This window comes from Oenanthe melanoleuca, chromosome Z (assembly GCF_029582105.1).
Source record: "Oenanthe melanoleuca isolate GR-GAL-2019-014 chromosome Z, OMel1.0, whole genome shotgun sequence".
Classification (NCBI taxonomy): Eukaryota; Metazoa; Chordata; class Aves; order Passeriformes; family Muscicapidae; genus Oenanthe; species Oenanthe melanoleuca.
The window spans coordinates 40,320,094-40,332,226 of record NC_079362.1 but is presented as its reverse complement, the minus strand read 5'-3'; the positions used below and the strand labels follow the sequence as shown (position 1 = coordinate 40,332,226).

Here is a 12,133-nt window from a genome sequence, read left to right as displayed (position 1 = left end):
AGCTGAGGGAAAGAGTAACGCCGTTAGACCCGTGCCGCGGCCGGCTGGCCTTTCCTACCTGGGCTGCAGGAGCCGCACTGGGAGCGGCGCGGGCGGAGAGGGGGCAGCCCAGGCAAGCGTGAGCAGCTGCGGCCAAGACGCGAGAAAATGGCGGCTGCTCAAACCCCGCCTTGTGCGTGCAGCACGGCGCTGGCCGCGGCGAGGCTCTCGCGATGATTGGACGCGCCCCCCCATTGGCTGGTGGGTGCGCGCGGCGGTTTTGGGAAGCGCGGGCTCGAGCTCTGCCCCGTCCCTCAGGCCGGCGGGGTCCGGGGCCTCCCGCCGGGAACGCTCGTTCGCCCCGGTGAGTTGGAACTCTCGGCCCCTACGAGGGGCTGCGAGGTGTGGCCCATCCTCCTTCCCCTCTGCCTCTGCTTCACTCTCTCCCTCCCTTTAACCTCCCTCGTTGAAAGCTGGCGCTTTGCTTAGGTTGAGTGATATCTTCCGAGTGGTGGATCTTTTGGGGAGAGCTTGGAGGCAGTGTGTTCTTTTGGTATCTCTGAAGGCTATAATGGCAAAAAACTCCGAGAGACCGAGCAAAACACACACCTGGTGTTTCTTAAATATTCTTACTGTAGGTTTTGTTTTCGTTGTGTTCTGTAGAGACTGAGCTCCTCGGTCGCCCTTTCTAAGCGATTGAACATGTTACATGCACAGTTAGGCAACCTAATACACTTTTTCAGTGTTTGGAGTAGTGACATGGGTGCAGAACTCGAGGGCATCTTTAGCAGGTGTGCTAGAATACCAGATTGGGAAGGGCTGCTGACTCTCGGCGGACGAGAGCCTTGCGGAGCAAGCTGGATATGTTGGAGCACTATCAGTGGCATGAAACAAGAACAAATACAGATTCTACCCCTGGGATGCAATAAATCTGGCCACAAGTATAAGCAGGGGGAGGAGTGTGTGTAGAGCTGCCCTGGAAGAGGGATCTGGGGGTGCTGGCTGGCAGCAGCTCAGGGTGATCAGCAGTGTGTGCTGGGCAGCCAGGAGGGCAAACCCCACCCCGGGGTGCATCAGACACAGCATCACCAGCGGTGATTGGGATCATCCTGCTGGATTCAGCCCTGGTGCAGCCTCACCCTGAGTCCTGTGAGCAGTGCTGGGCCCACGGTCTGACAAGGGTGGGAAGGTCCTTGGATGGTCCAGAGGAGGACAGCAGAGCTGGTGGAAGGGCTGGAAGGCACATCCTGAGAGGAGCAGCTGAGGGCTCTGGGTTTGTGTGGTTTGGAGAGGAGGAGGCTCAGGGGTGACCTCACTGCTCTGTAGAGCTGCCTGAGGAGGGGACCTGGAGAGGTGGTGCTGGTCTGTTCCTGGCATTTAGCTGCAGAAGACCAATCCCATGATTGTTTCAAAGCTGTATCAGGGGAGGTTCAGATTTGACAATAGGAATAATTTCTTTACCAAGGACAACAGTGCCTGTGAAAGGCCTAGTGAGTAAGTGGTGTTAGGAGTGGTTGAGGGAGCAGGGCTGGAGAAAAGGAAGCTCGGGGAAGATGTTGTTGCTCTCCACATCTACTTGAAAGGAAATTGTTGCAAGGTGGGGGTCAGTCTCTGAGACTGACCTTAAAGTGTACCAAGGGAGGTTCAGGTTGGACATCAGGAATTTTTCACAGAAAGGGTATTTAAGCTTCCCAGGGGGATAATGGAGTCACTATCCCCGGAGTTGTTCAAGAAGTGCTTGGACATGGCACCTGGTGCCATGAACTAGCTGACATGGTCGTGTTCACTCAAAGGTTGGACTCCAGGATCTTGGAAGTCTTTTCCAACCTGAATAATTGTAATTCTAAGAGCCTGATCAAACACTGAAACAGGCTTCCTGTAGAGATGAGTGATGCCCTAAAAACCTTTTAGTGTTTAAGATGTATCTGGACAATATTGTTAGTAACGTGCTTCTACTTTTGGTCAGCCCTGAATTGGTCAGGTACTTCCTAAAATAACAAGAAGTTAGAGTTTATTAGCCCCTGATATCCTTGAAATGATAGCTGCTGAGACTTGGTGCTATTGCAGCCAAGTCCTGCACTGGATCTCTAGATAACAATGTTTGAAGCCAGCTTTCTGTTGTCAGGTACAAAGCTTTCAGGCACAGACTGAAAGTCTTCCCTTTGATATTCCTTGATGGACCACAGCTTGGTTCTGTATATCCTCTTACTTCTGTTCATAACAGTGCTGGTGAAGTGGGAGCATAAAATCTCAGGTCAATTTCTAAAATAAACTGTGTGTTAATAGAAAACCATGAAAAAAGAGGAAGTATATTTTAAAACATACTCTTCTTTTGGTTTGGGTTTTTTGTCCATTCACTTTCAATCTATAAGAAAAGGGTCTAATTTATACGTTTCTTATTCAATCAACAGGATAAAAAAAAGCGTGGTTGCTTGTCTAAGTCTCTGTACTTTTGTTATATTTTGCACATAACTTTTATGCTGATATTTGCACATACCTTTTGTGCTGGTTGAAACGTTAAATGTTGGAAATGCCTGTGAATTTTATTGTCTGTAAAAGTGTTTTTAATTTGTTTTTACATAATATGAGCATGTAACTTGTAATAATTTCTGTTTTTGTCAGAAGATTAAATATGTCTTTTTAAATTCCATTTTAGGGAATTCAGTCTATTACAGTAAAAGAAAATGTCTACATCTAGCATTGCAGCAAGAGTGGAAACCTGGCTTTCATCCAAATGGCACGTTAAAGTTCCTTTAACATGGCTGGAAGCATGTATTAATTGGATCCAGGAAGAAAATAGTGGCAGTAATTTAAGTCAAGCTCAGATTAACAAGCAGGTATTTGAGCAATGGCTTCTTACCGATCTGAGAGACTTGGAATATCCCATTTTGCCTAACTGCATCTTAGATACTCCCAAGGGAGTGTTATCAGGCTGCTACTCCATACAGATTGATTCACTGGTGGATGTTAGCCAGCCAGCATATTCACAGTTGCAGAAGCTAAAAGGGAAAAGCACTGTAAATGAAGAAGTAACAGCCAGTACTCAGGCATTCCAAAAGCCCTGGGAAGCAAAACCTACTCGAATGCTGATGCTACAACTAACAGATGGCATAAATCAAATTCAGGGCATGGAGTACCAACCGGTGCCTGTTCTCTGCAGTAATCTTCCTCCTGGAACAAAAATTACTGTACAGGGCAATATTGCATATCGTCTTGGAGTTCTTCTGCTTAAGGCAGAAAATATAAAACTGTTGGGGGGTGAGGTTGATGCTCTTCTTGAGGATTATTGTCAGGAAAGAGTCCTTGCTAGATTAATTGGAGAACCTGAAAACCCTAATTCTGTTGGACAAGCTGGACATGAACAGATTTTTCCAAGACCTTTGGATGAATTAGAACAAACTCTTGGCCCTTCAGATGAAGAGCTTTTAGCCAGCCTTGATGAAAACAATGAACTTGCTTTAAACAACAGAACATCTTTAGAAAGTGGATATTATAGTAGAAGCAACAATTTTAATACAGCCTCAGTTTCACTGACAGCACACAATGGAAATGTTTTGCTACAAAAGTCTGGAAGTCCTTTGCCTCACTCAGATGAACAAGTTTCACCTCCCATAGAATACGATGATGGCTTTTTAGATGACTTTCCTTTAGAAGATGACTTTCTTCTGGAAGAGGAGATGCAAAGAGAAATGGAAGAAGTGCCACCAGTGGACACAAACAGAAACATAGGTTTAATTACTGGCAGACTTTCACATATATCTAGAAGCTCTTGCAATTCTTCTTTAAATGGCAGTGGTGAAAAAGACAATGTGAATGAAAGAGAGAAGCCCAGGGAGGCAATCAGCAAGGAAAAGAAAATGGGAAGGACAATATTTGATGAAGATGGAAATGGCATGAGTGACTTTTTGCAGCACAGGGGCTTACATCAGACCTGCAGTTCATCAGATTTTTCTTTGGAAAATCCTCCTGAGGAAGGGCAGAATTATAGAGACGTAGATGAGAGCAGATGTAAACAGCAACACACTTCTGACAGCAGGGTATTAAATGATGATCCTGTCTTTTCCTTAAATATGGACCCAGAAGGAGATCAGCAGAAATGTGATTCACAGATCTTTCCTTGCAAGGCACTAGAAACACATTTAGATTTAGATTCTCCACCTTTCACATATATTTCCCTTCTTCTTGAAAAAAAACCAGAAACTGTTACAATTCTGAAAGTTAAATGTTTTATTGTCACTCTTACTGGAAACCTCACAAAAAGCAGTGGGTCCTGGAGTATAAAAGCAAAAATTTCTGATGGTTCTGCTTATCTTGAAGTAGATTTTGCTGATGATATTCTAACAAGTTTGATTGGCTTTTCAGTGCCTGAAATGAATAAGCTGAAAAATGATCCAGCTTCACGTCTAAAACTTAAGGATGGTTTAGAGAAATGTCAAAAAGAGCTGATAGATCTCTGTTGTTTGATGACTATTGAGTACAATCCATTTCAGTCTAAAGCTACTGTATTAATTCTCCAGGATGCTGATGCTGGGCATCTAGAACAATTGAAGAAACGTTTGAATAAATAACACGTGCAAACTTGCAGACTGTATATTAAAAAATGTTTAAGTCAGATTTCCCTTGAAGAGCTCTTGAAAGTTAAAGTTAAATGGTGTGTCTTTTATCAGGAATTAGAATGTAAAAGTCAGTCAAGGAGCAAAACTGGGCAGTTTGTTTCTTATGGTGACAGTATTGGAATAAGATTTCAAATATTTATGTCTTATTTTTTTTGTTCTGCAAAATCCTGTGTATTCTAGACTGGTAATCCTGACTAGCAGAATTTGTCAGAAAGTGTATAACAATGAACAACCATCTTGTTATTTTGCTTTTTCAGGTACTTACTTGATTTTTAAAAGAAAGGTACAGGTGACAGTTTTTTCTTGGAGAAAATCAGTTGAATAAATTTAAATAAATAATTGTTCAGATACAGTCCATTCTGACTATGCCAATTTGAAGACTCAAATCTATATTCACTGTGCAAGAACTTAAAATACATAGGAATGAAAGATTGTCTTCTAAATATTCAGATGTGAGGAAAAAAAACCAATCCTATACAAAAAGGAGAGAAAATTAATCTGAAACAAAGCCAGGTATTTTAAAGTGTTTATTAGCAGAAGATTATTGTAACATATGGGAATTCTATTATTTTTGTCATGTTAATTTTAATCATTGGTAGTAGTTTTGAAGCTGGAGGCAAACTCATTCCTTAACTCTTATGGTTACCTGACTAACCTTTTTGCAGTGTAGTCAAATACTTGTGCTGCACACATGTATAGTATATTTAATGTTGGTCTTAATTTTGATTGATTTTTAAAATATTTTTTTTCTAAAATAATATATTAAGTTTTCATTTAAATTTTGGTAGATGCTGCTTTGTCACTTTAAAAGAAAAATATATATTTTGTTTAATGTATAGAGTATGAGAAATTATTTAAGTTTTTTGTTTTTCTTTTTTCTTCTTCCCATCCTTTTCCTTTCACTTCTTTTTGTTTTGTTTTTTTGTTTGTTTTTGTTTTGTTTTGGGTTTTTGTTTATTTGTTTTTTCCTTTGGTTAATTGGTTTGAGTTGGGTTGTTTGCCTGTGAATTTAGAATTAATATTCTAGCAGAAGTAGGGGAACCAGTGACAGGAGCAGTCTGCCCAGTGTTGCTAGTGTTTGCAAAGAGTGTAAAATTGGTGCCTAGAGGAGGGATTTTTTAAATTGATCTTTTTTCAAAGCCCTTTCTTTCTCTGAACAATGTCTGTTAGGCCATTGAGATTTGCTGTGACAGATAGTCAGTATAGCCTTATTACTTAATCCTGAATTGAGGACCATGCTTGAAGACTCCAAGGAAAACTAGAGGTAATTTGCCAGGTAAGGTAACAGTGGAGGAAGGTGAAGCATGGGACATCTTGAGGGTTTTTATGCTTGAGGTATGATGGCTTTTAGGATTTATTTTGTAGAGTTTATAATCACAAATATCCCTGTGTCCCTTTCTTTCCTTGCCCCTCTCACGGTGAAGAGAACCTGAGGAAATTATAACCCAGTGAGCCACCTCTGGGTTTATTTTCTGAGGCTTTTGAGAACAGTACATTGTTTAGAGCTGTAACAGAAAAAGCTTTTGCCTGTCTGGAACTTACATTGCTGGATCTTGAGTTACAGTTTTAGGAAAAATTGGTTGATAGTAGGAAACCAACCAAGTGTCATTTCATGTAATCTTGTAGAAGTTAATAGAACTGACTGTAAACCTTCAATGCCATTTTATGGAAATATTTCTCCTATAATGAGTTTGGAAACTTCCTTTGAAGTTTTTGCCTTAGCACGTAAAAGGATAGGAGTCTTTAAACTTCAAACAGTGCAAATAATCTAAAGATTTTATTTTGCTTGTGCAAGGCTAGAGTCATCTTATTCAAACTGCAAAATCAAATTAAGTGTTGTGTTTGGTTTAGATGATGAAGTCACACCTGCCCCTCCTTTTTTTGCATTTGTGTTAATGTTTAGCCATCTCTGCTACAAGAATTGTGTGTGTCTCCTGTTCTCTTCTTCTCTTCCTCACCTACCTACCTTAAAGGCAATGTTGCTTGAGTGAATTTTTCTTCCCCACCCCCAATGTCCTTGTCTTCATTTTCAACATGTGTGCTCTGGAAAACCACTCTCATGCCTGTGGTCCAGTGCAAGCAAGAAGATCTCAATAAAGGTGATTGCAGCATGACTAGTCTGGAGATATTTCAGTGCAATTTTCTGGTGTATAAGGTTTCCAGATGTGTTCAAGCTTTTAGAATTAATGAGAAATATTGCATAGTTTTTCCAACAAGAAAGGGAATTAAATTAGTGATATTGAGAAAGCTTGCTTAGGTCAGAGCTGATGTCAGACAGAAAATGGTTTGTGTGGCTCTGTGTACCAGCCATTGGTTCTTGCCTTACCCACTTTGTTTGCTCTCATGGTGGGCATATATTGCCTCACTGTACCTGGCAGGGGTATGTGTCAGAGCCGTTCAGATAACCACTCTTCTCACAGGCTGAATTCACAACGCAGGTTGCAACCCCAGTAGAGCTATAGCCACGTTTCTGGAGAGTGCAGCAGCGCTCCTGTAGCAGCTGCTGAAGGCACTAGTCGCAGCTGCTCTCACAAGTTACATGTAGCCTTCTGGCGGAAGGCAGCTTTTACACTTTCTGTCATCTCTTGTCTACAGTATATCACAAACTAACTCATTGTTTCAGGTGCTAAGTAGACTTCCACACTTGCAGTGCATCTGACCGCAGTTTCAGAATCCGTATTCTTCAAGAATGTTTTCCTTTCAATGGGGAAAATAAGCTGGTATTTTTGTTGATGGTCACAGTGAAATTTCTAATTAATTCGGTGTCAATATATGAAACCTGCAATATTTTCACACAGGGACATGCATGTTACTCTGTCAACAGTGAAAGTTTGTTCTTGCCTTATGGCTATTCAAGAAAGTGAAAACATTGAATGTGGCACTGCTATGGCAGTGCCAGGTACCTGCATCAGAATATTCTTTAAAAGCTCTGCCACTAAGGCAAGCTGTTAGAAAACCGAAGGCTCTCAGAAACTTTACTGTGCCCTAGTTCTTTTCAAGGTATTCACTCAAACTGTAGAACAAGGCCATGGCTAGTCCAAGAAATATGGCAGGTTTCCAAATAGACTAGGCTGGCAAGAACAGCTTGAGGACTAGTCTAATCCTACTGGATGTTAGTTGGGCCACAAATACGCATGTCATTGTAACCCAGTAATCTCCTCATTGAATGCAGGCAGTGCTCTCAGGAAGCACAGCTGGTTGAGATAATGTCATTTCAAAGTGAAGAATATTAAGGGATTTCCTAAAAGGTATTCTGGACTGCTCAGTAATGAAGGTTCACAGTAGAAGAATTATATATTTCAGGTCAAAAGCAGAAATTTACACATTAATGGAACATGATTAGATAGAACAGTAAATAAATATAACATTTGATTCTAAATATTAGGATCTATTTCTTGATGTCTCACTGTAATGATATCAAACATTTCTGTTTTGAATAGAAATGTAATAACTTGAAGCCTTTTGCTACAGGGAGGAAAAAATTATTTATAGTACAGTGTTTCTGGATTATCTGGTGGCAAGGAAAACTAAATGTACTTATCTGAGAGGGCAAAGGCAGAAAAGGACTTTTAAAATGTAAGTAACACCTCTCATTTCAAATCCAATTCTCTGATATTATGGTCCTAGAAGGAACAGAATAGCAGTAGTAACACCAGCAAATGAGAGGATAAAGATAAACTGACATTGCAACTCTGAATTCAACCAAAGAGGCAGGTTTCTTACAAATTAGCTGCTCATCTAAATGTATATGTATGTCAGACTTTTGTATCAATCAGTTGCTTTTTTCCGTAAGGACTTCTTTCCTTATTGTACTGGGTTTTCTAACAGTGAAATTGCAGTGTGTGGCTGTTAGAATTTGTCCAGCTTCTGATTCTTTTCTTAAGGCTAAAAAAATCTGGTTCTCTCATCCTTTCCAGGAAATGGCATGTACTCCATCTCACGGACGCCTTGGCAGTGTCTGCTGGTCACCTGCTTCATTGTCAGCGGCTTTCTTGTGCTAGAGAATGCTAAATAGGACACAATACTCCACATGCAGTCTCACAAATGCAGAAGGCAGCTTGCTCTCTGGGACTGCCTGGGGGCTCCGATGGTCATTGCCATCCCAAGGACACATGGCTGACTTCTGTGAAGCTGTACACCTTGGTGGGGAGGTGGAGACTGGGCCTAGGAGTAGTAGCTAAATGAGCATCTCCCTGCACAGTCTTAACTTCAGAGATACTCAATACAGTTAATTTAGCTGGTATAGGCCATGTGACATATTAAAGAACTTTTTGTTTGCATACTTGGTAGGTTGGAATTTTCTTCTAGGGTGACAATAGTCTTTTCTGTAGGGGGGAAAAAAGCTCTACAGAGAGATCTGGAGAGACTCAATCAATGGGCTAAGGATAGCTTCATGAGGCTCAAAATGCAAAGTTCTATATCCTGCACTTGGGTCACAACCACCCCATGCAGTGCTACAGGCTAGGAGGAGGAGTGGCTGGAGAGCTGTTCAGCAGAAGGGGACTTGGGGGTGCTGCTGGTTGAAGCCAGCTCAATATAAGCCAGCAGTGTGCCCAGGTGGCCAAGAAGGCCAAGGGCATCCTGGCCTGTATCAGCAATAGTGTGGCCAGCAGGACCAGAATGGTCATTGTCCCCCTCACGTGGCACTGGTGAGGCCACATCTTTAATCCCGTGTTCAGTTCTGGGACCCTCACTTTAAAAAGGACTTTGTGGTGCTGGGCAGTGTCCAGAGAAGGGCTTGTGAAAGGACTAGAAATGATTTATGGCTGAGGGATCTGGATTTGTTTAGTCTGGAGAAGAGGAGGCTCAGGGGAGGCCTCATTGCTCTCCACAACTCCCTGGAAGGAGGTGTAGTGAGGTGGGGGCTGGTATCCACTACTGTGCCTGCAGTGAGAGGACCAGAGAAGACGGCCTTAAGATGAGACGGGGAGATTCAGATCAGATATTAGAAAAATCATTTTTTGCTGTGGTCAGGAAATGGATTGCTCAGGGAGGTGGTAGACTCGCCATCCCTGGAGATGCTCAGGAGGAGTCTGGGTCTGTTATTGCATGGTGTGGTTTAGTCATGTAGGGGTTACAGTGGTAATGCTGGACAATGGGACTGGATGATCTTAAACATTTCTTGCAACCTTAACAATTCTATGACTATTCTATGAAAAGCAGATTACTATTTCTTCTAAAATGGTCAAGGATTTATTTTTTTGATGTTGATAATCACCGTCCAAGAATGAGGCAATGGTGGCACTAACTGCAGAAGATGAAAGTCTGATCTCATTTTAAAATATTGACGGAATAACAGCCTTCACAAAGCATTCTTTCAAATAAAAAAAAAACCAAAACTTTAGAATGCTAAGGTGAAAATATACCTATGTTCAAAAAATCTGTGGTAGAAAAGATTGTAATTTGTGGTAATTAGGAGGAAATGTTGTGCTCCACTAACAGCATTTAGGAAATAAATATAATTTCAACCGAAATATTCAGAAGTGAGTTTCCTGCTCCTAGGAAAATCTCTTTTTATATTTACAATTACAGCACAATCATCATTGAACAGCTGTGTACATATAAAATTTGGGCTAGTATTATTGCTATTAAACAACAAATCCATCATTTATCATAAAGCAAAACAACAGCCTCTGATGCTGCTGACTGCCTAAACACATGCTTAGGTAATTTACTCCCTTGTACCAACTGTTACCGTAATTCCCTCATACAGTTTCTCCAAACTAGAAAGTGCCATTAAGTAGAAAGTGTAAATAAGGATCTACTTGTAACTTACAACATTCAAATTATCTCTCATTAGATACCTTTTTATGAAAACACATCTTTTGTCTTAAACCTTTTATTTACAAATAGGTAACTCAAATGCAAATATTGAAAAATTTGTTTGAGCTGCCAAGAAAATTCTGCCAAGCATATGTGCAGTAAGATCCTGTATAAATATTATATTACTTTAAAATAAATGTTAATATATGGAAGAACACTGAAATAGATTTTACTTTTTTGTTTTAGAGGTGGTCAGATACAAACACAAGCATCAGTTGTTAAGTGCTATGGGATCATGTTGGATAGTGAAGGGCAATGACAACACAGGAGGTGTCTTATCCTTGGGGTCCATTCATGAAGGAATGTGAGGCTAATGCTTATTATATTTAAAATATCAACATTGTCTTTTATGTATGACTTTATTTTCTAATGCAAGTGTTGAAAAATATGAGTTATAATCTTTTAATGTAAAATAAGAAAAGACAGTGTGAAATAATCCTCTATTTCTAGCCAAGTAATTTATGTACTGACCAATATTTGGTGATGGTTGGTGACTAATCAAGAGACCAAAAAACCCTAAAATCTGTTTTTTTTTTAATCAGGTGACACCAGTTAGGTTACTTGTTTTCGCTTTGCATTTAAAACTCCTGATTCAGTGACCATTCTTCCATTTCCATTATTTGAAAAATAGAATTGGGAGTTAGTTTGATCTAATGATGTCTTCATAATGGCCTTTATAATAATCAGAAGATTAGGCCCTGGGTACATGTAAAAAAATAGAGGTAGCATAATTGTGAATATTGACAGCTCAGTACTATTTTTCCATACATCAGAATTGATTGTTAATAATTCTGCAAAATCAGAAACAATTATACAAAATGCAGCATGTCTACATATTTATATGTTTTCCATATTTTTTGTAGTGATTTATCTATGTGACAGAGAATCTGGTATATTTCAACTGTAGGCTGTACATTGATGGATCTTTTACAAAACAATTATCTTGTAGATAGAAATTAAATATTACTATCTCTGTTGCTGCTTCTTCATAGAAGGAATCTTTCTTTATAGAAGTTTTTTTCTCATCTGAAGATACTTGAAAATGTGTGCTAAGGAAAAATACTGATGTTCTGATAATCTTAAAAACTGATTTAAATCCACAGTTTATGTTATTTATGAAGACTCAATATTTAGTGAAGAGTTTTGAATCTAAGAATCCAGTAGTATGTCTTCAGTCCAAATTTACAACTTTACATCTTCCTGAGAAATGCTTCCAATACTTTCATATTGTGTTATACTAAGGATTTAAATGTTTAAGACAGATGTTTTGTGATGGAAGTAACTGAAACAATTTTTTATCATGACAGACATATATTCTGATAGTGGGAAATGGTGTGTCTGTTTCTGACTTTGTTTTGGGAGGGGGATTGTTAGAGGAGAATTTTTTAGTGGAAAAGGAAAGGGTGGTTGAAGAGAAAGTCAGGTATCTTAAAGGAAATGTATTTTAGCAAGACCTTTCCTTACTTGATTGGAGGGGGAAAAAGCAAAAGATTAAATAAAACAGCTCTTAAAAAAAAACCCTAGGCATCATATACTGGTTTTAATGTAATTTGGTTTCTGTAGAAAAGTCTATTTAAATAAACTAAGTTAGCTGTCCTAGGCAAGGAAACAATGTGCTTTATACATATGGTGTGCTTGATGTTGCTCTAGTGATATGCACAGGTCAGTCAGTAGCCAAACTTTTATTGGACACTCTCAGCAGAACTCATTGGCAA

The 12,133-nt window shown here is 39.9% G+C and overlaps 1 protein-coding gene across 2 annotated transcripts; it reads left to right on the top strand.

The window, feature by feature from the left end:
* The first annotated feature begins 255 nt into the window (after positions 1 to 255).
* Positions 256 to 5,437, top strand: RMI1 (RecQ mediated genome instability 1). 2 transcript variants are annotated; one of them, XM_056513086.1, is made up of 2 exons: positions 256 to 343; positions 2,636 to 5,437. In XM_056513086.1, exon 2 carries the CDS (start codon positions 2,664 to 2,666, stop codon positions 4,545 to 4,547), a length of 1,884 nt encoding a protein of 627 aa, XP_056369061.1. In that variant the 5' UTR covers positions 256 to 343; positions 2,636 to 2,663; the 3' UTR covers positions 4,548 to 5,437. The 2 variants fall into 2 exon arrangements, with proteins under 2 accessions (XP_056369061.1, XP_056369060.1); XM_056513085.1 differs by having other exon boundaries at positions 273 to 381; positions 2,636 to 4,670.
* The last annotated feature ends 6,696 nt before the right edge of the window (positions 5,438 to 12,133 follow it).